A 25,311-nucleotide genomic window follows, 5' to 3' on the forward strand; every position below is an offset into this window, starting at 1 on the left:
CTGTCACCTGTGGCATCATCTGACCAGGGGCCTGGTGAGTCTCCGAGTAGAAGACTATATCTCTATCTCTAAAGCTGTCCTCAAGGGCACCTACATCAAGTCTGAGGGATCCATTGCAGTTCCAGGCTGCCAGCTTTAATTTGGTCCCATAGGTCTCGCACCATCATGTAGAGCGTCGCTCCATGATGAGCACCCTCACTTCTCTATAAAATGCTATCTTTCCCTTTTCTCTTGCCGCCTTAATCTCTGGCATGACTTCCTTCATATGTGCAAGCTGTGAAAGAGTAAGATCGTCACCAAGAAAAATGCCTGTATTCTTTAAAGTGGGTCGCCTCTTCAAGAACTTCTTCGCCTCAATAGAGAAGAAGCGAAGTATGAATCTCTTTCCTTTCACCTCAGGTCTTTCCTTCAATAGTCTGTTCCGGTATCCTCTAAGAAGCGTCTCCATAAGTCCTTGATTTGGAACCCCCTGATCCGTTTACCTAGTGGTCACATGCTTGGGGCTCGCACGGGCCCTGCGAGGTCCCTTGGAGCTTGGCTTCCATTTAGAGAGCTCCCACAAGTGGCTATGGAGAGGGGTCTGATGGGGATTAGGGGCAGGGATAGACTCTACCTCCGCATCGACTCTATTCCTCCGCCGTGGCTAGGAGTGTTCACTAGGCAGGATATTCTCCTGGCAGTTCATGGCGTGGTTGAGAGCTCCGCCTTGCTTACCTTGTCAATTGGACCTCATGGCAGATTAGTGAGATCAGAGCCTGCCTTGGAGGACTTCAGGGGATGCACGTTACTACAGAGCGTGAGGGTGATTGGATTCCATGCACATGAGTGGCAAATTGATCCACCACCGGCCAAGATGGCCAGGGAGAGACTCGCACGTTTATGGATTTGGGAGAGCCGGCCCATCACGTGCCTCCATTGGGATCCGAGGGAGTGGACTTGGTGTGATCCTGTAGACAGGGAGGAGACTCCGGGTACCCCATTTTTTGCATACACCGCACGTCTTGGCCGTAGGATCCAGATGCCCGAGGTCGAGGGCACTTTGGCATCCGTTGAGACCAAGGTTGCCATGGCTGATGAGGAGGAAGGTGGGGGGCTAGCCCTTCAGGTCTCTCACCTTCGCATCTCAATTGTGCCAGTCCCCACCCCATCTACTGGTCCTTGGACTCGTGGTTCGAGCTAGAGATGGGAGATTTGTAGTACCATCGCCGCATAGCACATTTGAAGAGCTCGATGCATCAAAGCCATCGAAGGCACCCACACCCTGCTTGCGGAGTCCATCAGGAGCATCTGGCTTGACATCATTCATACTCCAGCGGCTAGCAAAGGAAGCTTTAGGGTGGTTGTGGCCGTATGCGGAAGCGTCGGGAAGCCTTCAGGAGGCTCTGGCGATTTGGTCCTTTTCTCATAGTAGATAGTGGTGGTGACCCCACTTGGCAGATAGCCTTCTCCTCATAGAGTGGCGGACTGAAGTAGAATTGCATGCTTCCCCCCTTTTTATCCTCTTGAGGCTGTTTTTCTGTTAACTAATAGAAGGACCTTGTTTCTGCGAGGGCAAGGGCGGTGGGGCGGGGGGGGGGGGGGGGGGGGGGGGGGGATCAGCAAGGAGAAACCCAAATCACAGGCGAACCCATAAAAATGCAGACGAAAATTTAGAAACATGAGAAACCCTAAAATCGCAGACAGAACCGGCTGCTGTGGTCTTACAGGCAACGGCAGAGTATAAAGCGATGGCGACCAATGGCAAGGCTGGGCGCGGCGAAGGCAGAGTAGGGCGATGCAGATGTGAAGCCCGGATGCATTTGCCATTAACAGATCCCCGGTGTCCTTGTTACCCACAACTGCTGGGAAAGATCAATATACATACCCCAGAATGGAATCTCTCGGTGTCCTTGGAATATGGGACATGCTTCTACCTGGTTGAAGTGACTTGGAGCTGCCATCTTTGTATTGATGAGGGCTGAAGAAAATGCAGTTGGATACTGTTATTAGTGTTGTTTAGTTGTAAAATGTTAGAAAGACACTCTGAACGAGCTTTACTGTGTCTGTGATTAAAGACAAAGGAAGACGCTACCCTTTTTAAGAGGCTCCACACCATGGTTTTTGTGCAGATGCTTGTGTTCATTGCATTGCAGGGTTTACATTGACTTTGCATAAACTTATTGCTTGCTTTAGTTGTGCCTTCTTGCCCTTAAAGGCCCTCGAGCCAATGATAAACACAGATTCACTTCTCATTTTTCCTCTTTTCTATTGATATCATATTGAAGCAATGTATGGCATAGCTCTGAATGGTGCACATGCTGAATCAGGTAACACTCCTTTTAGGGGACGTCTCGTTTCTTCATGATACAAACGGGTTGATGTTTTTGAACAGGAGGTACAACCTCTTGTTGTTCCCTCTAGTTTTTTAAAGTATCTGATGTCCTCCTTGATTTTCTAAATGTGTGTCCTTTTTGCTTTGTTTCAAGAGCTGGGCAGCCACCAGTTGTGGTGGTGGTAGTGAATAACTCTGGTGGAGGAATCTTTAGCCTCCTTCCCATTTCTAATACTGCATCAGCTACAACATTTACAAAGTTCTTTACAACACCTCATGATGTTTCCATTCGACAACTTTGCCTAGCACACAGGTAAGATTTGATGGCTTTTGGCATGTCCGAGAACATGTTACAAACAACAGTTATCAATAAAGTTTGCTTGTTGCACGAGTCCTTCTCTTTCTCTCCTCAGAGAAAGGGAAAAACAATATAAATGATATTTTTTAATTTTCTCTTATGTATCAATTCTTAGGAGTACTTTTGCACGTTAAGGCAACCAAGCATGTATGGGAGAGGAGCCTTTTTGTCATGATTATGGACTTTCAGTGAAAGTTTAATGCCTTTGGGCTAAAGTATAATAAATCGCTTGCCAATATTAGAATGTGAGTATGGACAGGCCAAGTTGGATGCACTAAAGTGAATGGCCATGTTAGTTTTGTGGGCATGTTTTCAAGACCTCTTTCCATTACATACGGTAGCTGGGATTGCTTCAGCACTTAGCTTGCAAGTTATGTTGTTTACATGCTTTCTCTTTAGCATGATCATGGTATTCCTGTGTGTGCATGTGTGTGTGTGTGTTGTAGAACAGATTGGCAAGAGAATTGATAGACACAACTCCTTTTCTTGCATGTACAAGATTTTGGGCACTTTGGACAAGGTGGATTGATCTTAATTGGCTGGTTTTCCAGTTGGCTGAGATTGACATGTATTACTACTTCCGTGTCAATCATTGCGTCAATTTCTATATGACTGTTTTCAGCTACAGCAGCTGGACCAGTTGCACCTGCACTTGTTTTTCCACTGCTTTTAGTTGTACGTTGTATGAGTAGTGCCCTTATCTTGGGGGCTATTCTCTTTACGCAGTAAAGTAATAGAAAGTGTGGTTTTACAAAAAAAAAAAAAGTGTGTTGTAGAGGGTCTGGTATCTCATGATGAGGTTGAATGGTGAGATGCCTTGCCATAGCCTCATGATGTCTACAAGGGAAGTTTAGAGGACAGCCTTCTTTTCTTTTTAGGCTAAATGGAAACTTCTATCATTAATAGGCTTGTATTAGTGAAGCAACAATATCTCCGTGGTGTAAGGTCCTCACACCTTCGGTAGATGGTACTAGAAGCCAATTCTAGTATTAAAATGAAAATATTGATCGTATGTGAACATTTTACTCTTAAAATGTTTAGTTAAATGTTGTTGCAGACCTGCTTGATTGCTTAGCTTGGATATGCTGTGACGTACAACCTAAGCTTTGTAATTAGATGTGCAAGGAACTTTCTTTGTACTTGTGAGATCTCGCACTCATAACTAGCACCTCTTCTTAAGAGACTATCATTTCTGCCAATGGGTGTGTATCCTATGGTGTGGGTTTGTGGCCGGAAAGGGGGAGGTCCCAAGTTCAGATCCCTCCATTCTCGTCAGCGGCATCCGGGCCGTTTGTGGCCATAATTGTACGGTCGTTGGGTTGGAAACCAAGCCACCTTGAGGTGGGCATTCAAGTTGCTACTGCAGAAGGATTTACTCAAGGGGGAAAAAATAGAGACTTTTTTTGTAGGAAGAATTTTTGGGAGTTTTTTGTTTGTTTGTTTTTGTACTTCTTTTGCGCATGGGGGGATGGGTGTGGGGGCGGACACATTGACAAATGGTAGGTACTAACTCTAAACTCTAGTGTGGTAGGTAAAATACCTTTGCTTTAGGGAAGACAGAAGACTGCTCTTGGTGAGCCTATATGTGTATGTTCTCTCTGAAGGGAAATGTATGGAGTGTGTTTGTTCTCTATGGATCTTTTCTCTTGTTTCCCTGAAGCTTCATGCTGTTTTTAATTCCAGTTCAAAAAGGATTTGGATAAATTGTTTTGATAGACGCTTTAGAGAATTGTGAAACAGCGGTGGTGATCTTTAACATTCTGGTACATTACAAACAGGGTAAATCATACACTTGTGCGGTCCAGACAGCAACTACTGGATGCTCTAGAATTTATACAGAAACAGCAGCTAAACTGGATCGTGGAAGTGGAGAGTAGCGTGGAAGAAAATGCTGAAATTCACAGGTTTCCCAGAATCCCTCTATAGGGTTAAAAGTTTACTTATGTCTATGTTTTCATAAAGGTATTTCTCTGCATACCTTTTTGCTTAAAAAAAGAAACCAACTGCAGACATCTCCAGTCATCAACAAGGCAGGCTATTAGGCGAGCTCTTCGAGTAGTGCAAAGAACTGAAGGGATTTTTGGGCAGGGGTTTAAAAATTGGACCATTGAGGAGGCTGTTTATCATAAGTACAGGTTATTCAGTCATTGACTGCAGTGTTTGTCAATACAAAGACAATTTGTAAACATATGCATTGATTCAGCTTCTTTCATTTTTTTGGATTCTCCAGATTTCAGATGTCTGCTAATCCCACCACCACGGTGTGGGAAAGATCAACTAACTCAGATTATAGGCAGGGCTTCATATTTTGTATCCATCTCTGCAATGGGCTTTCCGGATATGGTGAGGTAAAATTTCTCACATTCATGTATCCCACTAAGGAAACTGAATGCAGAAAGGTGTTTTTTTAACTCTTTATCATCTGAATAGCCATCAACTGTATCTTCTTGGATGGACAATTTGTTGGAATGGCCCCTGCGTGCATGGTTATGTCTGTCTTTGTCATTCTCTGTACTTGCTCCATGAGATGGAACAGCCTGCAGATAGACTGAAGGAGGTCCTTGACAAAATGGAAGCCCATATTAATGCCAACATGGATAAAAATAACAGCTCCATGGATCTTACAAAATGAAAGCCCATATTAATGTCAACACACAGAAAAATAATAGTTCCATGGGATGGCTTTGTCATAGTCTGGGATATTCCTATATTCTAGGAAGAGTATCATCTCCAGGAAGTAGCTGAGTTGAAGGAGGCCCATGATCAAGAACTGTCCAGGCTGAAAGAGTAGCATGAGTGGCTAAATGCTGAAATGGAAGAAGGGGATTAGGAATCCAGCAGACAGCCTTTCTTTCGGAGATAAATCAAATCAGAGAAGCCCTGCCATGTTTCAGGAAGATATCCAGGCCACCACAGTGGGTCTAGACAAAGACATTGAGGCTACCTCCGAATGGGTAAAGGTGTTCAAGAAACGGAAGATCTGATTGAACACGTGTGCTATCATGACCACTACACTCGAGGAAGAGAAGCATAGATGTGGGGGGGGGGGGGGGGGGGGGGGGGGGGGGGTGTATATGACACTTCAAGTATGCATCACAAGATTTCCTGCAGGGAACTCTTTTGTTGAAGATGGAGCCAAGTGCACACGTGTGGACATGGACAACCTTATGGCTGATCGCTGATTTGGAAGCAAGTTCAGGGTAGTTCCAGGGCACTAGCAGGCTCCGACAGGCAACTAAGAAGCTCTACTGATCAAAGGGGCTGGTCAGCCAGGTCATAAGCCAGCCGGCAGCATTAAATGCAGATTGAACTTGTCCTCTGCTGGTCGACAGCAGTTGGATATGTGTAGGGGCAGTCGATGAGCCTATAAATAGCTAGTCAAATCCTAGTCACGAATCATCTGATCCCTGGTTGGGGCAGGTGAAGTTGATTTTGGAAGGCCAACTGTCTAATCATTGCCTTTTGCATTAGTGTTCAGTATACTCGGGGCTGGATCAAGTAAGTCAAGGCTTCCGCATGTCGCATTGGTATCAGAGCATCAAGATCAGCCAAGCTAAGCACTAGAAGTCCCATCAAGGTGGACAGATTTGTTGGGTAGGAGGGAAGCTAGCCTGCACACACACACACACAACCTCAAGCACAGAGAAACGTGAGAGTGCTCGAAAAGATGTACTCAATAATGATTTGAAATGAAGGTACAAGTGAGTACTGAAAAGGCCTAGGGTAAAGTGCCCAACACACATAAGTGTGTTCACACAGGGAAAAAACCTGTGTCCAGTCACAGTCATAGGGAAAAAGTGCCCGTGAGTAAGCTGGGTTCACACCTGAACTAGCCGGGAGTGGACATGACCAACAAAACCCCCTCAAGTGAATGGTGTGAACGGGTAGCAGCAGGGTGATAAAACTGTGAATGGTGCCCTGCACTATGCTCCAGAGTAAGAGTGAATTGCAGTGCCAATGAAAAAAGCAAGCACTATATGACGGGGAAAAGGAGAATCCCTAATGTCATAGTGCTAATGCTAGAGCACAGTAGTAAAAAAATGCATCACCAAAAATGCATGGAAAAGATCATGTGGACATCAACTGCATCAAATGAAGAGGCATCGCGTAATACCCCCCTGAAGGCAAGTACCAAATGCCAAGCTAAACTGCATGTAAATCACATCAATGCTCTGTAACTGCACCAGTGATAAGCATAAGAAGAGGTAGCAGATATACGCATGTGTAAAGGCAACAGGATCCTGAAGTCATGCCTGTGAGACGTGCAGTGTAAGCTGCAGAAGTGATACTCATCAATGGAGGATCCGATGAGGAAAAAATCAGCAAGGGTAGGGCTGATAAAAGTAAAAATTCAGCAATGGGGAAAGCTGAAAATTTGGAGAAAAAGTAGGGGCTCGAGGCGGGCATCAGCCAATGCTATGAGAGGATAGGTAAACTCTCAGCGATGCCATGATCAGTGGCATGTATGGCAAATGTAAAGATGCATAATCCCACAATGAATAATATACATGTGACATGTAAAAACCATGAGAGCAAGCCAACACTGGCCAAGTGTGTAAAAGGCACTCCCAGTAAACATCACATGTGAGAAAGTTTTAATGTCAACACTGTAGAAACAATCCCGCTGCAAGGGAAAACAGCATAAAAGGCATCTCCAGTAGACATGACATAAGAGAAAGCGTCTAGCATAGACCAGCATAAGGGTCAACAAGCATAAGTGACCATGAGGCATCACCAACTGCATGTGGGAAAGTAGAAACCCCCCCTGAAATGCATCTGCCAGACAATGCATACCATGGAGTACAGACTATAAAGCATAGTCATCAAAAGCAATGGCATCAGAAGACATCTTTGCAGGCAATGAAGATGTAAGTGTCAAGGCTTACACATGTGTAGCCAAATTGGCCTGATCTGCACTTGTGGAAGAAGATGCCAACTTCTTCTTTTTTTCACTCTCAATACGCTTCCTGCATTCCTCTAGGGTGTGCCCTGTTTTCCTACAATAGTTACAACGCTTTTTCTTTTCAGGCTTGTCCTATGTCTTGGGAGGATTCGATGGGCTACGTTTAGGCCTAGATCTGTTCCCACCACGAAAGGAGGAGCCATTGCTGACTCAACAGACATCATGTTGTTCCTGTTGGAAGGAGATTGCTCTTCACTGAGCAAGAGAGTCACAAGGTTGTCAAAAGTGACCGCATTAGGTGCATTGCCAGAGCCAACAACCGCAAAGTGGTGCCAAAACCGCAAAGTGGTGCCAAATGTCTGATAAGAGTTAGGCAAGTTGCGCAAAACTGTCTGAACAAGATAGCTATCTGTCAAAACCTCATCAATGTTAATGAGCTGCTCTGGTAGGTCCTTCACATGCGTAAGGTACTGATCGATAGAGTCACCTTCAAGCATGCGGTCAGTCTCAAGCTTGCCCCGAAGGTAAGCTACACGAGCCTCATTGCGACCTGAATACAATGCCGCCAAGGTATCCCAAGCACCCTTTGCAGTGGTGCAAGATCGAATGTGCGGTATGATTTGCCTGCGGCACGAAAGAGCAATCAATGCATGGGCCTGAGCATCCCTAGCATCCCAAGTACGCTGCTGCTGAGTAGGAGGAAGACGAGGAGGTGGACCTGCAGGAGGATGAGCGGGAATCACTTCACCTTCCGCTGGAGCGGTGCAAGAGGACGCTCCTCAGTGCCATCCACATACAACCATACATCATATAAGCCCTCATAGGGTAGTTGTCCCCATTGAGCTTGTCCTCTTGAGATAGCATTCCAAAGAGGTTATTATTACTGTTGGCCATGATAGAACATCAAATCTGTCACAAGTCACCACGAGTATGCAATGTCCAGCAAAACCGTAAGAATGCGGGAGATAAATAGCAGGATAACGAATGGACTGAAAGGAAACTCCTTCACTAGGAGAAATACATATGCATGTCCCAAATCTGCAAGTGTACTGCATGATGATGCAAATCTGTCAAAGTGCCCACAATGAGATACATATACTACAGCAAACGGCAAATGTATACATGTGCCGTAAAAAACACAATCAGCTGACACTTGTAAGAGCTGCAAGTGCTCAAATCCTAGCAGATCAAATGTAAATTGGTCGAATGCTCCAAAAATGGGCTCAATGTAGAAAAACCCTAATTTTTAGGCAACCAATTAGACCACATCTGAACCAGATGTGCACCTGTAAATCTGCTAATGTGATTGTCACGTGTACCAAGTGCTGCAATGCCCAAAAATTGGGGGAAATGCCCCAATGCCAACCAAATGTGCTTGTAATACCCAAAAAATTGGGGGAAATGCTCCAATGCCAACCAAATGTGCCTGTAATAGTGCCAATTTCTGCAAAATCGAGTCAATTGCTGCAAAATAGTGCCAATTTTTGCAAAATCCCCAAATCTCTAGTGCAATTATGCACCAAATCTGCTGCAATCAATGCCAATGTGTGCCAATGTTGCAATTGCAGGCTCAATGGTGAAAAGCCCCAAATTTCAACAGGTAAAATGTGCAATTTCAGGTCGAAAATTTGTAAATCCCTTAAACCTTGCAGATCTATAAACCTGTGGGCTGAAATTTTCGAAAAACTTCAAATGCCCCAAATTTTGTAGCGTGCTGGTGGGTGGAGATGTTGGGTAGGTACAAATCGGGCAGGTACAGCTAGGCGGCTACACTCGGGCAGCAGGTACAAAAGGCGAAGGCAGGGCGGCGCACCGTACAGTTGACGGCGACGGTGCAGAGTGGCGGTAGAGGGCAGCGAATGCGACGGGCGGCGCTCGTACAGTCGACGGCGACGGCGGCGGCGGCGGCGGCGGCGCACACAGAGGGCGTACGGTCGTGGGCACACTTGTATGGAGCAGGGAATACACGCTGATCTAGAGAGAGAGTGTGTGGTGTCTAAAGTGTGCAATAGGCTGGAGCAAGGGACAAACCCTAACCCTAATGTTTGGGAGCAACAGGGTGTAACCCTTACCCTAACCCTAACCAGGCTCTGATACCAATGTTGGGTAGGAGGGAAGCTAGCCTGCACACACACACACACACAACCTCAAGCACAGAGAAACATGAGAGTGCTGGAAAAGATGTACTCAATAATGATATGAAATGAAAGTACAAGTGAGTACTAAAAAGGCCTAGGGCAAAGTGCCCAACACACATAAGTGTGTTCATGCGGGGAAAAAACCTGTGTCCAGTCACAGTCACAGGGAAAAAGTGCCCGTGAGTAAGCTGGGTTCACACCTGAACTAGCCGGGAGTGGACATGACCAACAAGATTCATGGGAAGAAATACAGCCAGGGTAGCAGTTAGGGGGCTGGTCACCTGCAAGCAAAACCACAAGAATCACCCCTGGGAGTTGTATGCTCAAAGGGGCACACTAGAGGCACTTGGGAGCAGTTCCAAGGGTAGGCAAAGGCATGATTATCCTTGGAAAGAAGACCATCGCTGTGTTAAGGGGCTAGGATTGTAGGCAAGGGGGCACAGATGCACAATTTTCAACGGGGGCACAAATCTCTTTCGACTTTCATACTGGTGTGAGTTCAAGATCAATTCTCTCTTAGACCCCATGCAGTTGTGGAGTGGAAATTGAGGAATGGCAGGGTTTTCAGTCAAGGTTGTTAGGGAGGAAAGAGCTAGGGAGGAGAGATGACAAGTTTTGGAATGCGTGTGCAGACAAGGGATGCTGACAGTCATTTAATCAAAGGTCAAAGGATGGAATTCCGTCATCAAGTTTAGTAGGAGGAGATGTCCACGTGCAGAGACGTGGACATGGCTAATCCCTGATTTGGTAGCTAGTGTAGGGTAGTTCTAGGGCACTAGTAGGCTCTAACAAGCAAAGAAGAAGCTCTACTGGTCAAAGGGGTTGGTCGGCCAGGTCATAAGCCACTCCAGGGTAAGTCGCGTGGGTAGCTCTAGGGCACTCGCAGGCTCTGACAGACAAAGAAGAGCTCTATTGGTCAAAGGGGCTGGTCAGCCAGGTTGAAAGCCATCCTTTAGGGGAAGTGGGCAGCATTAAATGAAGAAGGTACTTGTCGTCTGCTGGCCGACAGCAGTCGGATATGTGTAGGGGCTGTCATTTTGGAAGGCCAAAGGCCATAGAAGTTGTACAAGTTGTACAGTCAAAGACATCCTTTTGTGTCAACCAATATCTGAAAGCACAGTTCATCTCTCTTCTCTCTCTTTATCTAATCATTTCTTTCTGCATTAGTGTTCCTAATTAGTAGGCTTAGGACTGGATCAACTAAGTCGAGGCTTCCGCGTGTCACATATGGAGTAAAACTATGCCAACTAATAGGTATGGAGGGGATGCCCCTTCATCGATGCATGGAGAGCCAGCACAGATATGAGCAGGGAGAGGTCGCTCCTGAATTGTCAGGATGCGAGTCCTGCGAGACCTTCCTTCACCAAAGGTCTTCCCTACAGGGCAAGGAAATCTACGTTGATGATGACCTTAACCATGTTTGCAGGTGGAACCATAAAAAGACTCGGGTGATAGAAGTCATGGAGGTGTGCTAAGCAAGTAAATGGTCCATTTATCAAGATGGTTGTGTTATCATTATAGAGCACCACCCCGACTAGTGGTGTGGGATCTACGAGACCAAAACAAGATTGAGAATATAGCCAATTGGAACTGCAATGGTACATTTTGGTTGGACCATGGAGGCTTTTCAGAGACATTCGTAGTGAGAGACGTCATCTTTTACATGGAGACAGATTAGAATCCAAGACAAGATTGCAATATGTATCTGGATAGGAATGGGAGTTAGTATACAGAGGGGAGACTACAGTATGTGGAGAAGTGCGGGGATCAGGTGGGGTGGTACTATTTAGGCCACACCTTCAAAGGATTCTTACAGTGGTCAAGGAGATGAGGAGATCCATGACATGTGGACGAGGCTATGCTTACGAGGGGGCAGATTAGTGCATATAGCAGCTTGATACTTCCAGTGAGAGACATCCACATATGCACAACCAAGTGGAGAAATCGCCATACCTGTCTCTTTCTGAGGACATTACGGAGTACTCCGTCATTTGCTTCCCAAACGGTTGGAGGCTCTACTATAGTTGACTATCTAATGGGATCCTCGGCCTTGGTGCCCCATATTCATGACTTCATTGTCCTGCCTCCCCCACTTAGTGATGATCACACTTACCTTTCTTTTACCATCTTTGGCACCTTTCTCACTCTACACCCCAGTACACTCACCTCTCACTACACACATGTTCACTTTCGTCATGAGCTAGATGGTGTATACCAAGATCACATCTACTGTCAACTTTGTGAACTTGACCCCCCCGTTCCACTTCCTCTACTAACCTTTCAGCTAACCACTATCTTGCATACAGCCAAAGCCTCTTTCCCTTGCACACACTGCTCTACCACGCCCAACCTGCATGCGGATTGATGTGAAAAAATGGTTGATATGATGATGAGTGTGCTGTCATCACCTCTATCTCTTGCAAGAACAAGCGGCAGGGAAAATCAAGAATTACAAAGTGCAACAGATTTTCTGATGCCTTCTGGTTGCAAGAAGAGATCTTTCTTAGCTAAACTTTTTTGAGCGCTGATAGTGGGGACACGTGCTCAAGCTTCTAGAACACAAACCACTCACAACGATCAGTAACTCCCTTATTTGGCACACATACAGACAAAAACTCTACTAGGTGCCTAGTAAGCTCCCCTTGCCTTGCCGCATGTTGGCGACCCACTATGTTCACCCTGTTCACAATATCTTACGTCATTACAGTAATTCAGGATCTTCGGGATGAGCGGACCGAAGACCACGACGGATTACTTGCAGAGCACATTGTACATGCATGTGTTACTTCTGCCCCCTTGCTAGTCCACATGTTCAACAGAGCCTTATGCCATGGTTTCCCATCATCATGCTGTACTAACACCAGTATTCCCATCCACAAGGTCGGGGACCCTTTGGATCGATACAACTACATGACTGTCATGATTGGTCATACATTGGCCAAGCTTTATGTACTGGAGTCAAAAGTCAGCTTCCTTGCGGAGAGAAATGGATACAGGACCACGGAGCAGGCAAGCTATCAGAGGATATACTCCATATTGGGACGACATTTTCACATTAAGGACTATCATTGTGAGGAGATCACATAGTCGTTAGCTTTAGTGCTGCCTTGTGGACCTCTGCAAAGTTTATGACTTTACTGCAGGCTTGCCTCCTTAGATGCTTATAGGATCTATGTACACCTTCTCAGTTATTTGTTGGGTTGGAGCTCTAGGAGGCTTGTCACAGGAGATCTGTAGCACGATTGGGTGAAACAAGGTGTACAATGTTCAGGTTTTCGATTTCATTGATAGAGTGGGTGGCATAGGTTCTCCTTTGGTAGGCACCTTGATTGCCATTTTACTGCGTGTAGATGATATAATGCTTGTTTCAAACTCATCCGAGGGGCTACATAAATATTTGGAGGCATTACACATGTTTTGTGAGCAGCAAGACGTTAATAGTGAACCTTGGCAAGACCAAGGTGAGGCAGAAGGGGGAGTTTATTGAGTAGATCGTTAGAGAGAAACATAGGGTGGTGTTGGTGATTCGTGGCGAGAAAGGTTAGGTAGTGATGGTGGAGGTAGCGTGAGAGGGCTGTCGGACGATCGGGTTAAGGGGAGGGCTATTCGATGGCAAGGGAAGATATCGACTGCTGAATCGACAAAAGGAGCGGTTGTGATTGAGTCGACGTAGGGGGGGGGGGGGGGGGGCAGTGTTGTGAATCGATGAAGGGGGCTGTGTTGTGAACCGACGAAGGGGGTTGGGTGTGGTGAAACGACAAGGGGGGGGGCGGGGGGGGGGGTGTGTCGGTTGTGGGAGCTGACTGGTGGGCATAGAGTGAGGTGGCAGACGGTTGAAGAAGGGGAAAAAGAGGACGACGAGGGAAGTTGATGGTTGGGTGAAAAGGCAAATTTGGCGATGTCCAGAAGTGGGGTGAGGTGGCAGACGGTTCAAGAAGGGGAAAAAGATGGTGGGGGTAGACGGATAGTCGAAGAGCACAAATTTGCGGATGGTAAATTAGCGGCGGATGGTTTAGAAGGGGGACAAACAGATGGTCGACGGAGGGTGAGGATTGGGGTGGGGTGTAGCGAATGATTCCAAAAGGGGAGGTGGACGGGTGTAGAAGGGGTTGGCCCTGTCCGATTGGAGGGGGAAGGTGAGTCGACAAGGGAGGCGGTCGGGCATTGCAAGGAGGGCCAGATGACTGGAGAGAGGTGGGGGAGTTGGCAGATAGTCGAAGAGGGGTAGTTGGCGGCACTCCAAAATCTGGGAGGCGGATGGTGGACGGCGGACGTGCGAGGGGTTGGTTGAGACGAGAGGTGGATGAGAAGATAGGTGGAGAAGATGGCATACAGTCGATGAGGGGAGACTTGGCGGACGTACCATGATCGGTTGGGTGCGAAATTGGCGGACAGTCCATGATCGGTTGACAGATTGTGAGAGGGGTTTGTTGTGTGGTCTAGTCGACAAAAAAGGGCATCGTGGAGCGACGCTCTACATGACGGGGCGAGACCTATGGGACCAAATTAAAGCTGGCAGCCTGGAACTGCAATGGATCCCTCAGACTTGATGTAGGTGCCTTTGAGGACAGCTTTAGAGATAGAGATATAGTCTTCTACTGGGAGACTCACCAGCCCCTGGTCAGATGATGCCACAGGTGACAGGATACAGATGGGAGACAACTTGCAGAGTAGGGACGAGATCGGTACACAGTAGTCGAGGATTAGGGGGGGTGGCAGTTCTTTTCAGGGAGGAGCTGCAACCACTTCTACTCATCGTTCGGAGAGATGATCATGCCAGATATATGTGGGTGAGACTGAGGGCCGACACAAGCAGATTCCTGTATATTGCCATATGCTATTTTGCTCCTAGTACATCGACATATGCAGCACCTAGAGGGCAGTCTCCTTTCTCTGTGCTAGATGATGACATTTGCTAGGGATGGAGACATCATCCTGTTAGGGGACTTTAATGCCCGGACGGGCAACCGCCAGACAGCCTTTTATGATACCTCAGAGGAGATGCTGGGAGAGATGGACACTCTGGATATGGAATTAGACAGACACTCACAGGATGTGGAGTGCACAGAGTATGGGAGATATTTGGTAGATATGGGGACTGCACATGGGTTGGCCATACTTAATGGCTTGCAGAGGTTTCCGTCAGCAGCAGCTGGTTTTACTTGCTTTCCACATAGACATGGTGCTAGCACAGTGGATTATGTTATGGCTATGCCGAGCTTTGTTTCATGCATTGAGGACTTCACAGTTGGATCTCGGCCCATTGGGGTAGTAGTGGATCATGCATTGTTGACATTGACCATCTCTTTTCACTTTACCACACCTCAGAGGACACGAGGGGCAGATCACACTCGATATACTTTTACTTCAGAGACTGATGCTGTCTACAGAGATGGGATTTATAGACGTCTGTACACAGAGGAGCCAGGGAGACCTTTGGAGGAGCTGACCCATATACTGACAGGACTTTATAGGATGCAGCGAGAGAGGCATATCCACATACTCAGCCTGGACAGAGACAGCGTTCTGGGTGTATGCCCCAGAACAGCTGGTATGATGAGGAGTGCAGAGAGACAAGAGCCCGACTGCAGCGGGAGGTTGCTTTGGGAGTCACTACTCACCGACAGTCACGTATTGCCTTCCGGCGCCTTGTGCGAAGGAAGAAGCGGGCCTTCCTTGCTCAGCTAGAGCAGTAATTAAACCAGCTGTTCTTGAGCCAGGATTCGAGGGAGGCTTGGCGTTTGTTTCATGAGTCCTCCCCTGCTTTGGCCATCACTTCTACAGAGGTCTGGGGTAGTTATGCAGCATCTCTATATACAGTTCCTGGACAGACACCTTTTCCTGACCCGCCAGTACCATGCCCACACACATGTACTTTCTTTACTTCAGAGATGGTAAGGAAGGCCATTGATAGGATGAAGACTGGGAGAGCATATGATCATGATGGATTGGTCGTTGAGCACTTTATTCATGCGAGAGACATGCTGGCAGAGCTTCTAGCAGTGATGTTCAATCGTGCTATGTGTGAAGGCTTACCCGAGAGTTGGAGTATGTCCACCATCGTGCCTATCTTCAAGTCAGGGGACCCTTATGGAGCCAGGAAATTATCGCACTATTATGATTGGTCACACACTAGCACGATTGTATGCATTTATTCTTGAGCAGCAGTTGAGTAGATGGGCAGAGAGAGAGTGGCATTCGAGCAGAGGGACAGGCAGGGTTCAGGAGAGGTTTCTCTACTCTTGACCACATCTTGACTCTGCGGGCCATTATTGAGGAGGGCAGGTCGCATGGGTGACGGATTTATTGTAGCTTTGTGGAGTTCCGCAAAGCATTTGATACAGTGCCCAGAGCCAGATTGATGAGGCGATTACAGGAGATGGGAGTACCCACAGAGCTCATATGGGGGATTATGGCTTTATATAGATTAGTTGCAGGACAGGTACGCACCCCAGAGGGGGTCTCTACTTTGGTTCACTCCACTATAGGAGTGAAGCAAGGTTGCCCGTTCTCTCCTTCATTGTTTGGTATATATGTGGATGAGGCTTCTGACTACATTGAGAGATTGGGGGACAGAGGAGCCCAGCTAGCAGGTACATGGATCCCACTATTGTTATATGCTGATGATATTGCAGGAGATTGTGGAGTATACAGATGCATATACATATCTTGGGGTAGTATTCAGTGGGCCAGTGTTTTCGATGAGGAGAGCAGCAGAGACTAGATTGATTAGAGCACATGCAGCCCTGGGTGGTTTGGAGAGAATGTGTTCGCAGGTTCAGTTTCAGGAACCTTGAACGAAACTTTGGCTTTTTGACACTCTAGTGACATCAGCTATGCTTTATGGAGTGCAGATATGGGTTCAGTGGGCCATCACAGCGCAGGCGGGTGGAGAGGTATGGAGAGGCCTTTGGTATCTATGATTGCTAGGATTATTTAAGCCAAGGCCTCGGTACCTCTCATGAGATTATTCGAGCACAGTTGGCGGCTGCTCCTTTGGTGATTGAGGCTCTTACGAGATCAGTCTCCTACATACATGGCTTGTGGGATCTCCCCCGAGACAGACATGCACGCCTCGCCCTTGAGTCCTCCCGACAGTTAGCTTTACAGGGAGACATGGCTTGTTGGTATGGACAGATGACATCTTGGTTCCAGGCACATGGTTTTAGCATGGACAGATTGCCTCCCTTCCAGTATTCTCTGGAGGCACCCTCTCTCACTCTCACACGGACAGAGATTACCAGACTCATCCGTCAGGATTTAGTTCAGCTGGACATTAGGAGGACATGGATATAGCCGACTGAGGAGCTGGGCACAAAGATGGCTTTCTACAGAGAGCATTTTCTTTAGCTCACAGCAAATGGTTTTGTGATCAGACCCAATTACATGGATGTACACTTGTCTCATGCAGTATGATGTGCTATTGGTCAGATTCGCACATCCTCACACCAGCTTGAGATTGAGATTGGCCGATATAGAGGTATACCATTTAAGGCCTGGATATGTCGAGTATGCCATGGGGAGCCAGAGATAGAGCTGCATTATATATGCAGCAGCAGGACATGGATACCGCCCACACCAGCGGTACACTGATTGATCGTGCGATTGAGCTTGGGTGGTCCAGACGCCCACGACTACGGAGGAGGGCATCCCCGCATAGACGGAGGTTGTTGTGGTGGATCCGGATTATTCTTGCAAGACATGCGGGGCACCCAGTCAGGGTGCTGACCACAGAGGATATTGAGGAGATCCGCCGGCGTCCGATGCGGCACATATTATGAGATGGAGGCACCTCCATAGTGTACCCCCCCATCCCACATGATATTGTATCCCCTCAGTGTACTCCACTCACCTCCATAGCGTACCCCCCCCCCCCACTATATTCACACCGTATAAGGGTTTCTGTTTACCTTCCAGTTCCAGTTTCATTTTCTAGGTGCCAGTAGTATCATCATTATTTTTCATTTTCTGGTTTTTTATCCAGACATTGTATCAGATCCACCATATGTAACTTTTTGGTCTCATAGGTCATTATGGCCTTTTGAAGACGTTAATATAACATTCATTTCATTTCATTTCTCTCTCGTGCAGAGCGCATTTGCAGATTATGCCAGACGGGGGAGAGACAGAGGAGCATTTTGTTTGCCAGTGTGGTGCTTTGAAGGAGATCAGGGCATGCTATCTTGAGGTTTTTAGAGGGACCACATCACTTAGACAGATCTGGGAGAGATCGGACCAGAGACAGCTAGGCAAACCTCTACTAGCACTACAGAGACACAGGGAGATCTTACTTTAGACACCCGCACATCATAGCGGAGGAAGACAGTCCCAGTTGACTGACTTCTTCGAGAGATTGGCACTAGTAGCCCAGCCACACACATTGGGAGTGACATATCAGCGAGCGGAGGAGATTCGAGCTAGGCGACGACCTAGACTAGCCGGCTACCAGACACCACGGCTACACCACAGAGAGATCGCGGCCATCAGGTCTCGACACCAATAGGAGGTCCAGGAGTAGCTGGCACATTTTCGCTCTGATCGAGGACGCATGTTCCAGACATTTATGGCATCCTCAGATCGGATGTATGACATATTGTACCCAGACTATGGGACTGGATGGAGTTAGGAGTAGATAACATATCATACTTGTATCACCCCTTAAGCATATACAGATGCATTAGTAGCCCTAGTACTCCATCCACACCCTCTCGTTTGTACACAACTATTGAGTCCCCTATGGTCTTGTTGTCATACTTGTACATTTTATTCTCACTCCACATTTTCCTCTTCATGACTGGAGGAACATCATTGTACTACTTGTTTGTCTCATAGGCCAATTTTGGCCTTTTGCAGACGGTAATATATCTTTCTTTCTTTCTTTTCTTTCTCTCTCTCTCTCTCTCTCTTTGGAGTCACTAAGGGTATCCCAAGATAGAATTGTCTGTGCGCAGGCTTGTGTCTATCTGTCTCTTGCCACCCCTCAGGTGTATGAGCTGAAGAGGAAGACACTGCTGGTTGCTTTAGTGACTGTGCTGATTTTCTGCAGCTCTCAAAAGGAATATGGAAAGGAGAGAAGTATACTTGAGAAAACCCATAATCACTCCAATATAGACCTTAACTTTCAAGCCACCTCATTTGCCTTGAACTGAGCTCTAGTGGCTGTGATACCCTTTAACAAACCATGGTTCTAAGGAGGATCAAAGAAGGTGCACATTATGTAGGAAGATTCAGGTAATAAAACAAGATTAAGATAAGTTAGCACAATGGCACACTATTTAAGAAAGACACTTGCATCATCCTCATTGGCAGCAATATATAGGGCTCCAAGCACCACCGATCTCAAAGAAACCAAGATTCCAACACTTTCTCAGAGAGAGCAAAGTGCATCCCCATGACATTTTAGAGTTGTCCTTTACAAGCTTTTTCCAAATACCGGAGGGAAGTACCAAACGCTGATGTCAAGAGGCATTGGAGGCCGAGTACCCCTTAGGAGGGGACCGTATACTGGGTGGCTACACGTCACGGCATCCTGGAGTCACCTTGGATAGAGCCCACTAGCTGCAGCACCCGACATCCACAGGCCTTTGGTCTGTTGCAGCCTTCCATGTGGCAGATTCAGATCAGGGAAATTCTTTAGCGACAAAGGGACGCTCTTCCCCCATGAGTTGTCGATATGGTGAGCCTGGCAGCAGACATAGACTCCCCTATTTATTGAATTCTGGATGGATGAGGAGGATGTCCCCCCTCCTAATCCTACTTGAGCTGTACCTTGTATTGTATTCTCACAGGTATCCACATGTTCAATGTGATGTAGCCACATGATCACAATGATGCTGAGATAGACATGTGGCTAGTCTCTTTTGAGTGCTCAAATTTCCAGGGGCTTGCTGTTCTACGTTTGATCTCGCAGACCCATTGGGTGTTTTGAAGACAGTAATAGTACTCTCTTTCTTTCTTCCTTTTGTCTTTATGTATGAAAGATTTGATATGTGCGCTTGTGAGATCTCGTTGAATACAACCTCTTCTATTTGGACAATATACTCTAAGCCTAACAAGTCACATCAGTGGAAAGATCAGAGGCATTTAACTCTAAAAACATGTTAAAGAGCCCTTGATCCTTTAGTTATTGATTTTCTCACTATCATAGGCAAGGGCTAATCTTTTGAATTTGAGAGACGCTATGGCAAAGCAACATGCATCACCTCAACTTTTGCACTAGAAGAGACTCAGAAACATGCATTTGTAATTTGTCTGTGTGGGCTTTTTCTGCCACATAAAAGAGCCCCAGGTTTTGAAGGTTTTCTCTTCATCTATTAACTTAGAAACAAGCCGATTCAAATGACACTCACCTTTGACAATAGTTCGTATGGATAGTTTCTGCGCAATTCCGACTAAAAGGAATTCACATGTGGTCCCCTTAGTGTCATCTTAGTAGCACCAATCACTTTTTCTCCAGATTCAGCAACCAGACAGAATTCTACTATGGCCACATGGAACGTCTCTTTTGTCATGCCTTCACGCATGTAACTTAAACATGACAGAATCTTAATTAACTAGACCTTCCAACTAACCATAGGTCTACAGCTTGTAAGATAAACAGCAGTTTCTAAGAGCTGAAACCATATTTTATCCTGTGAACATTTTTGCTAGCATCCCTTGTGAAAAATTTCCCTGGAGGTGCTGGGTTTAAAACCCCACAAGATGCTTCCTCGGTAGCATCACCTACAGGCATATAATAAGGTGCCTACCAGCAGTGAAAAACGATAACTACAAGAGGATCTTGGACCTAAGGCTAGTCGGGGGGGGGGGGGGGGGGGGGGGGGGGGGGGGGGGCGGGGGGGAGCACAATTGGCACCTACTTCAGCTTAATGTTGGAGGGTTTAGGGTTGTAGGGTTCTGGCTAGTCGGGAAAAAAGAAAAGAACAGCCACAATTGGCACCTACTTCAGCTTAATGGTGGAGGGTTTAGGGGTGTAGGGTTGTGGCCGCGTTTCCTTGACCAACAGATTCAAGTGTGTTTTGTTTGAATAATACAAACCTAAGGCAATTGAGAAGATAGTTGTGATTTATGGTTCAAAGTATTTCAGCTGCTTTATTATGAATTATGGTTCAAAGGTGTTCAAAAGTGTTTCAGCTGCTTCATTATGTGTATTCTTGAAAGACAGTGAGGTTGTCTTTTCAATGATTTTGGTTTGGTAACACCGAAGATTCAATTTTCAGCGGACCAACCAAATGTTTTCCAGGTCGCTCCTCTAGAGGGACTTCATAAGGAAAATCTGAAGGACGCAGAGGAGCAATTAAGACTACTGGGGCAGCTATTACAGAGAATTAAGGTGAACAATACGTTAGCGCTCTTGAATGGAAGCTTCTCCAAGTGGCTGTCAAAATCTGTAGGGATAATGGTAAGTGATTTTTGCTACTTTGTTTTTCTCTCTCTCCTTGGATTGGAGGTACAACTCATGCTTAATCTTGAACTAATCTGCCAAATTGCACTTTTGTCATAATCAAGCCAGAGACACTCTTCCCAAGTGTTCGGTGTGGCTTAGAAATGGCTGTGCTTGGAGCATTGGCTGCAGCAAACAATTGCAACATTGCAGAATTGCTGAATGGACATAACGGCCACAACCATATTATGGCATCTGGAAGTCCAGATACTACACGCAAGGTTGAAAACGAGAGCTCACAAATTGAGTGTTCTAAAATACGGATTTGTGCACTGCTAGATTCATGTGGATCCCCCATAGAAATGGCATCGTCTGCACTTGAACTTGTGCGACAAGGATTCTGCACCCTGAAAATCAAGGTGATGCATTCTTATTTTCATGTAAAATGTAAAATGTTTTGTGTAATATAAGCAGTGTATCTAGATTCGTTTGCTTTTGCTCTGTCTTGTGGATCGTGTGTGTGTATGCGTATCTGTAAGATTCTTTTTTTTTCATGGATTCTGATCAGCCTGTTTTTCAAGAAAATGTCTACTCTCGAGGATGTGTGACTTGCAACGGTGAAGATCTTAAGCAGCTGAAAGAATCATCTCCTCAAATGCTTCATCATCATGAAAAACCATATGCACAGTATTTATGTGATGTTCTGCATCATGATTTCCAGGAGAGCCAGGCTGTGTGGGACAAGCCCAAACCCAGAGTAAAATACAAAATATCTGTACAGACAATCTTACCCAAGGTTAGGAAGTTTTCTGAGAGTGTAGTTATTTTATTTTTTCCTGGAAAAATGCCTTCAGCTATTGACATTGCTCAGTGGTTGAAAAATATGCTCGGAGGATTTTATGTAGATGGGGTGTATTATGCCGCACATGGATTTTTTGAAGTGATGCTTACAGTTCCTGAATATAAACAGCAACTCCTAGAAAAATCACAGCTGCTTTATGGCAAGCAAATGGTCCATGTGCTCCCATGGACTCCAACCAAGGATTATCAGGCATTTATCAAGCATCATTGCCCCGTCTAGGTTGAGGTAGTTAATTTTCTAGTAAACTTGAACGAGGCATTGCCTCGCTTGGCTCAACAGCTAGTCACTGTTATCTGTGCCCTACGTGTGATGGGAAATTGCAATCGTTTTTGTATACTTTGGGGCACTGACAGCCCCACCCGTCCATCTATTTCTATGGAAATTGATGGTGTACAGATGGGGGGAAAATACTTTGAACTCAAATGGGGAGTTTTTGCAGGAGCTTGTTTTCTGCATGCCCTACACTGACATTGCGTCCTCTGGTGGATTCCGTCCCTCCTACTCCGATCATGAATGATTCGATGCCTCAAACCAAATCCCCTTCCATTAAGATAGCTAATCCACCTCTTGTGGTTACAGACTAGAAATAAAGCTGGACCATAGACACCAGTGCATTTTGAGCCACCTCAGACACTTGGTATAGCAAAAGAGAAAAGCATGCGGGAAGAGGGCTCACATCCAAGAAAAATGATCAATGTGAAACCTCGACCATTGCAGTAGCACAGTTGTACGGAGGCCACTACATCCCAGAGTAAGGCATCCACTTCTACCTATGTTGATGTTGGAATGTTGTGGGCTGATGTACTTAAGAGTGGAATGCGAAAATTATAGAGCATGCAGGTTGATATTGACATGGCTTTCACCTGATGAACATGTGTCATGCATGCACCAATAAAATGCTTGACATATAATGTTCAGGGGTTAAATAACCCGAGAACTTGGTGACTACTTTGAAACTATGTATATAGGATGAAACCCGAGATAGTCTGTTTACAGGAACATAATTAGCATGCTCTCGTTGGACAAACTGGTTATTTCCAGGACTCTGATATATATTATGCAGGCTTGACTACTTTTTCTAGTGTTTATTTACTTATACGACATGCTTTACACAAGGTAGTGGCTTATAATGATCTAGATGGTAGACTGATCTTTATATAGTACATTTTAAATGGGCGGACTTATGAATTTGCATCGGTTTATGCTCCTCTAGTATCTGCTCACCGTGACCTGCTTTGGCAAAAACTTATGCACTATACACGGAAAAAAACTTATGCTCCTCTTGAAAAACTGGTGGCTGATTGAGAGATTGTTGGTTTGCGATTGCCTAGCGGAGAGTAGTTTGTTGGTCAGGCTTTTGCAAACGGCACGTTCATGTGTCTTAGGGCTGAAAAATCAAATATTGATAAAACTATTGAAGCCTGGAAGTTATTTTCTCTCGCTTCAGTGTTGTGTATTAATATGCACAAATCAGCCCTTGTTAGCTACACATAGGTGGATTTGGCTAATTTAGGTGGTAGGGTAAAATTATCCCTTGTGGCAGTATTTTTAGACACTTGGGCTATCCCATCGGGGTTGATGTTCCTCGAAGAGCCTTGTTGAATTGGATGTTAGGTAGGATTGAGGAGAAGTATGTGTATTGGAAATCTTAAGGTTGGCCATTACATGTTCGCTTAAAGGTGGCGCAGGTGATTATAATCAATATGGTATCGTATTTTTTGCCTATGCTACCTTGGTCTAGGAAGTCTCTTTCTCAGCTTATACATCCTCTTCGATTTATGCTTTGGAAGAAGAAGGGAAATCAGTGTGGGCAGACATGAATTTCTGGGGATCATGTTACTACTCCAAAAAGGATGGGGGTGCGTTGCTTGGTTGCACCTCATGCCCCGTCATTGGTCTTTGTTTCAGGATTTATGCTTTACTCCAAGAGCCATGGGTGGCAATGGCAAAGAATTTTATTGAGAGGGTTGGAATTAGGAATGGTAACACTCACATTATTGCTTCATGGTGGGATATTGTCAGTAAATCTTCCAACATAACAGTGTGAGACTCTCCTCTGCTTTCTCACCTTATTGCATCTTGGCAAGTAGTCGTGGCTCATACTCAATGGCATTCCCCTCTCAATAGAACTTCAGCAAATTCATTTCAAGGAGAAGTGTTTGTGACTTCACGCGTTATACAATGGCCACATAAGGAGTCTTCTAGTCTAAAACTCAATCACATGGCTAGATTGGGTGTAGTGCGGGTTCGGGATGCCGTGTCGCACAATCAAAGTCACCTTTCTTCTTTTCGTTGGCTTCGGCCTAGAGGGTATGGTGGCTTATGGGCATTGATTCATGAGAAAGTTAGTTCTTTTGGTAGCATTGCGGATTTTAATGCCTTATATCCATGGGAAGATTGGATGTTCAAGAAACCACAAGATCTCACCACCCGTTCAGCAAATGCGATTTATCATATGTTGGTGAAAGATAAGAGCTAGATTTCAATGAAAGCTAACAAAGTTTGGAAACTACATTGTAGTACAAGCTGGTGGAAAGATGCATTGATGAGGGGCTGGCATTCCAGGATTCCGTATCAAGGAAAGGTTTTCATTTGGATAGTCTTTGTGAGTGGGCTTCTTTGGGGACCAACTTCGACGTCGCAAGATAGCTTCTGGTCGTCGTATTTTTTTAACCACAAATCTTGAAACTTGTCAGCACTTGCTTATTTATTGCCCAATTGCGAGACAGATTAGAGAGAGAAAGAAAGAAAGAAAGAAAGAAAGATATATTAACGTCTGCGAAAGGCCAAAGTGGCCTATAAGACCAAAACATAGTACACAACTGAAGGTTTCCATCAAAAGTAAGACAAAAAGGACTATTAAAGAGAAAGAAAGAAAGAAAGAAAGATATATATTAACGTCTGCAAAAGGCCAAAATTGGCCTATGAGACAACCAAGTAGTACAATGATGTTCCTCCGGTCATTAAGAGGAAAATGTGGAGTGAGAATAAAATGTACAAGTATGACAACACGACCATAGGGGACTCGAGAGAGAGAGAGAGAGAGAGAGAGAGAGAGAGAGAGAGAGGTTATTTGTAGAGAGATGATGAACCTTTAGGCCATGGCAATGGTTGCAGAGGTAAAGAGATAACAAGAGAGTAAGAAACTCAAATCGAGAAAGCAAGAGAATGTGATTGCACGACTCAATGAGATACTTTATTGATTTATGTGTTGAAGCTCACACCAAGTACATGACTTTATAAGGTCTAAGCCTTATCTTTTGACTCAAGGGAATCACACACACATACTAGACAAGTAACACATGGCAAGGTTATCTTATCCACACCTAAAGGTGGGTCACACACACTAACACACT

The 25,311-nt window shown here is 45.7% G+C and overlaps 1 protein-coding gene across 16 annotated transcripts in view; it reads left to right on the forward strand.

The window, feature by feature from the left end:
* Positions 1-25,311, forward strand: part of PHYLLO (2-oxoglutarate decarboxylase/hydro-lyase/magnesium ion-binding protein) — a 169,922-nt gene that overhangs the window by 134,676 nt on the left and 9,935 nt on the right. For 11 of the 16 annotated variants that reach the window (XR_015263729.1, XM_086784344.1, XM_086784343.1 and 8 more), the window contains 8 exons: positions 2,307-2,374; positions 2,466-2,624; positions 4,448-4,573; positions 4,679-4,804; positions 4,900-5,017; positions 20,953-21,111; positions 21,219-21,512; positions 21,815-21,889. Coding sequence is in view for 15 of the 16 variants with exons in the window: in XM_086784344.1 (XP_086640470.1) it covers positions 2,307-2,374; positions 2,466-2,624; positions 4,448-4,573; positions 4,679-4,804; positions 4,900-5,017; positions 20,953-21,111; positions 21,219-21,512; positions 21,815-21,889 (1,125 nt within the window). In the remaining variant the exon portion in view is untranslated. The remainder of the gene's footprint in view (positions 1-2,306; positions 2,375-2,465; positions 2,625-4,447; positions 4,574-4,678; positions 4,805-4,899; positions 5,018-20,952; positions 21,112-21,218; positions 21,513-21,814; positions 21,890-25,311) is intronic. The other 5 variants (XM_086784346.1, XM_086784345.1, XM_086784358.1 and 2 more) reach the window with 3 other exon arrangements.

This window comes from Cibotium barometz, chromosome 47, assembly GCF_041138505.1.
Source record: "Cibotium barometz isolate CiBa-2024 chromosome 47, ASM4113850v1, whole genome shotgun sequence".
Lineage (NCBI taxonomy): Eukaryota > Viridiplantae > Streptophyta > Polypodiopsida > Cyatheales > Cibotiaceae > Cibotium > Cibotium barometz.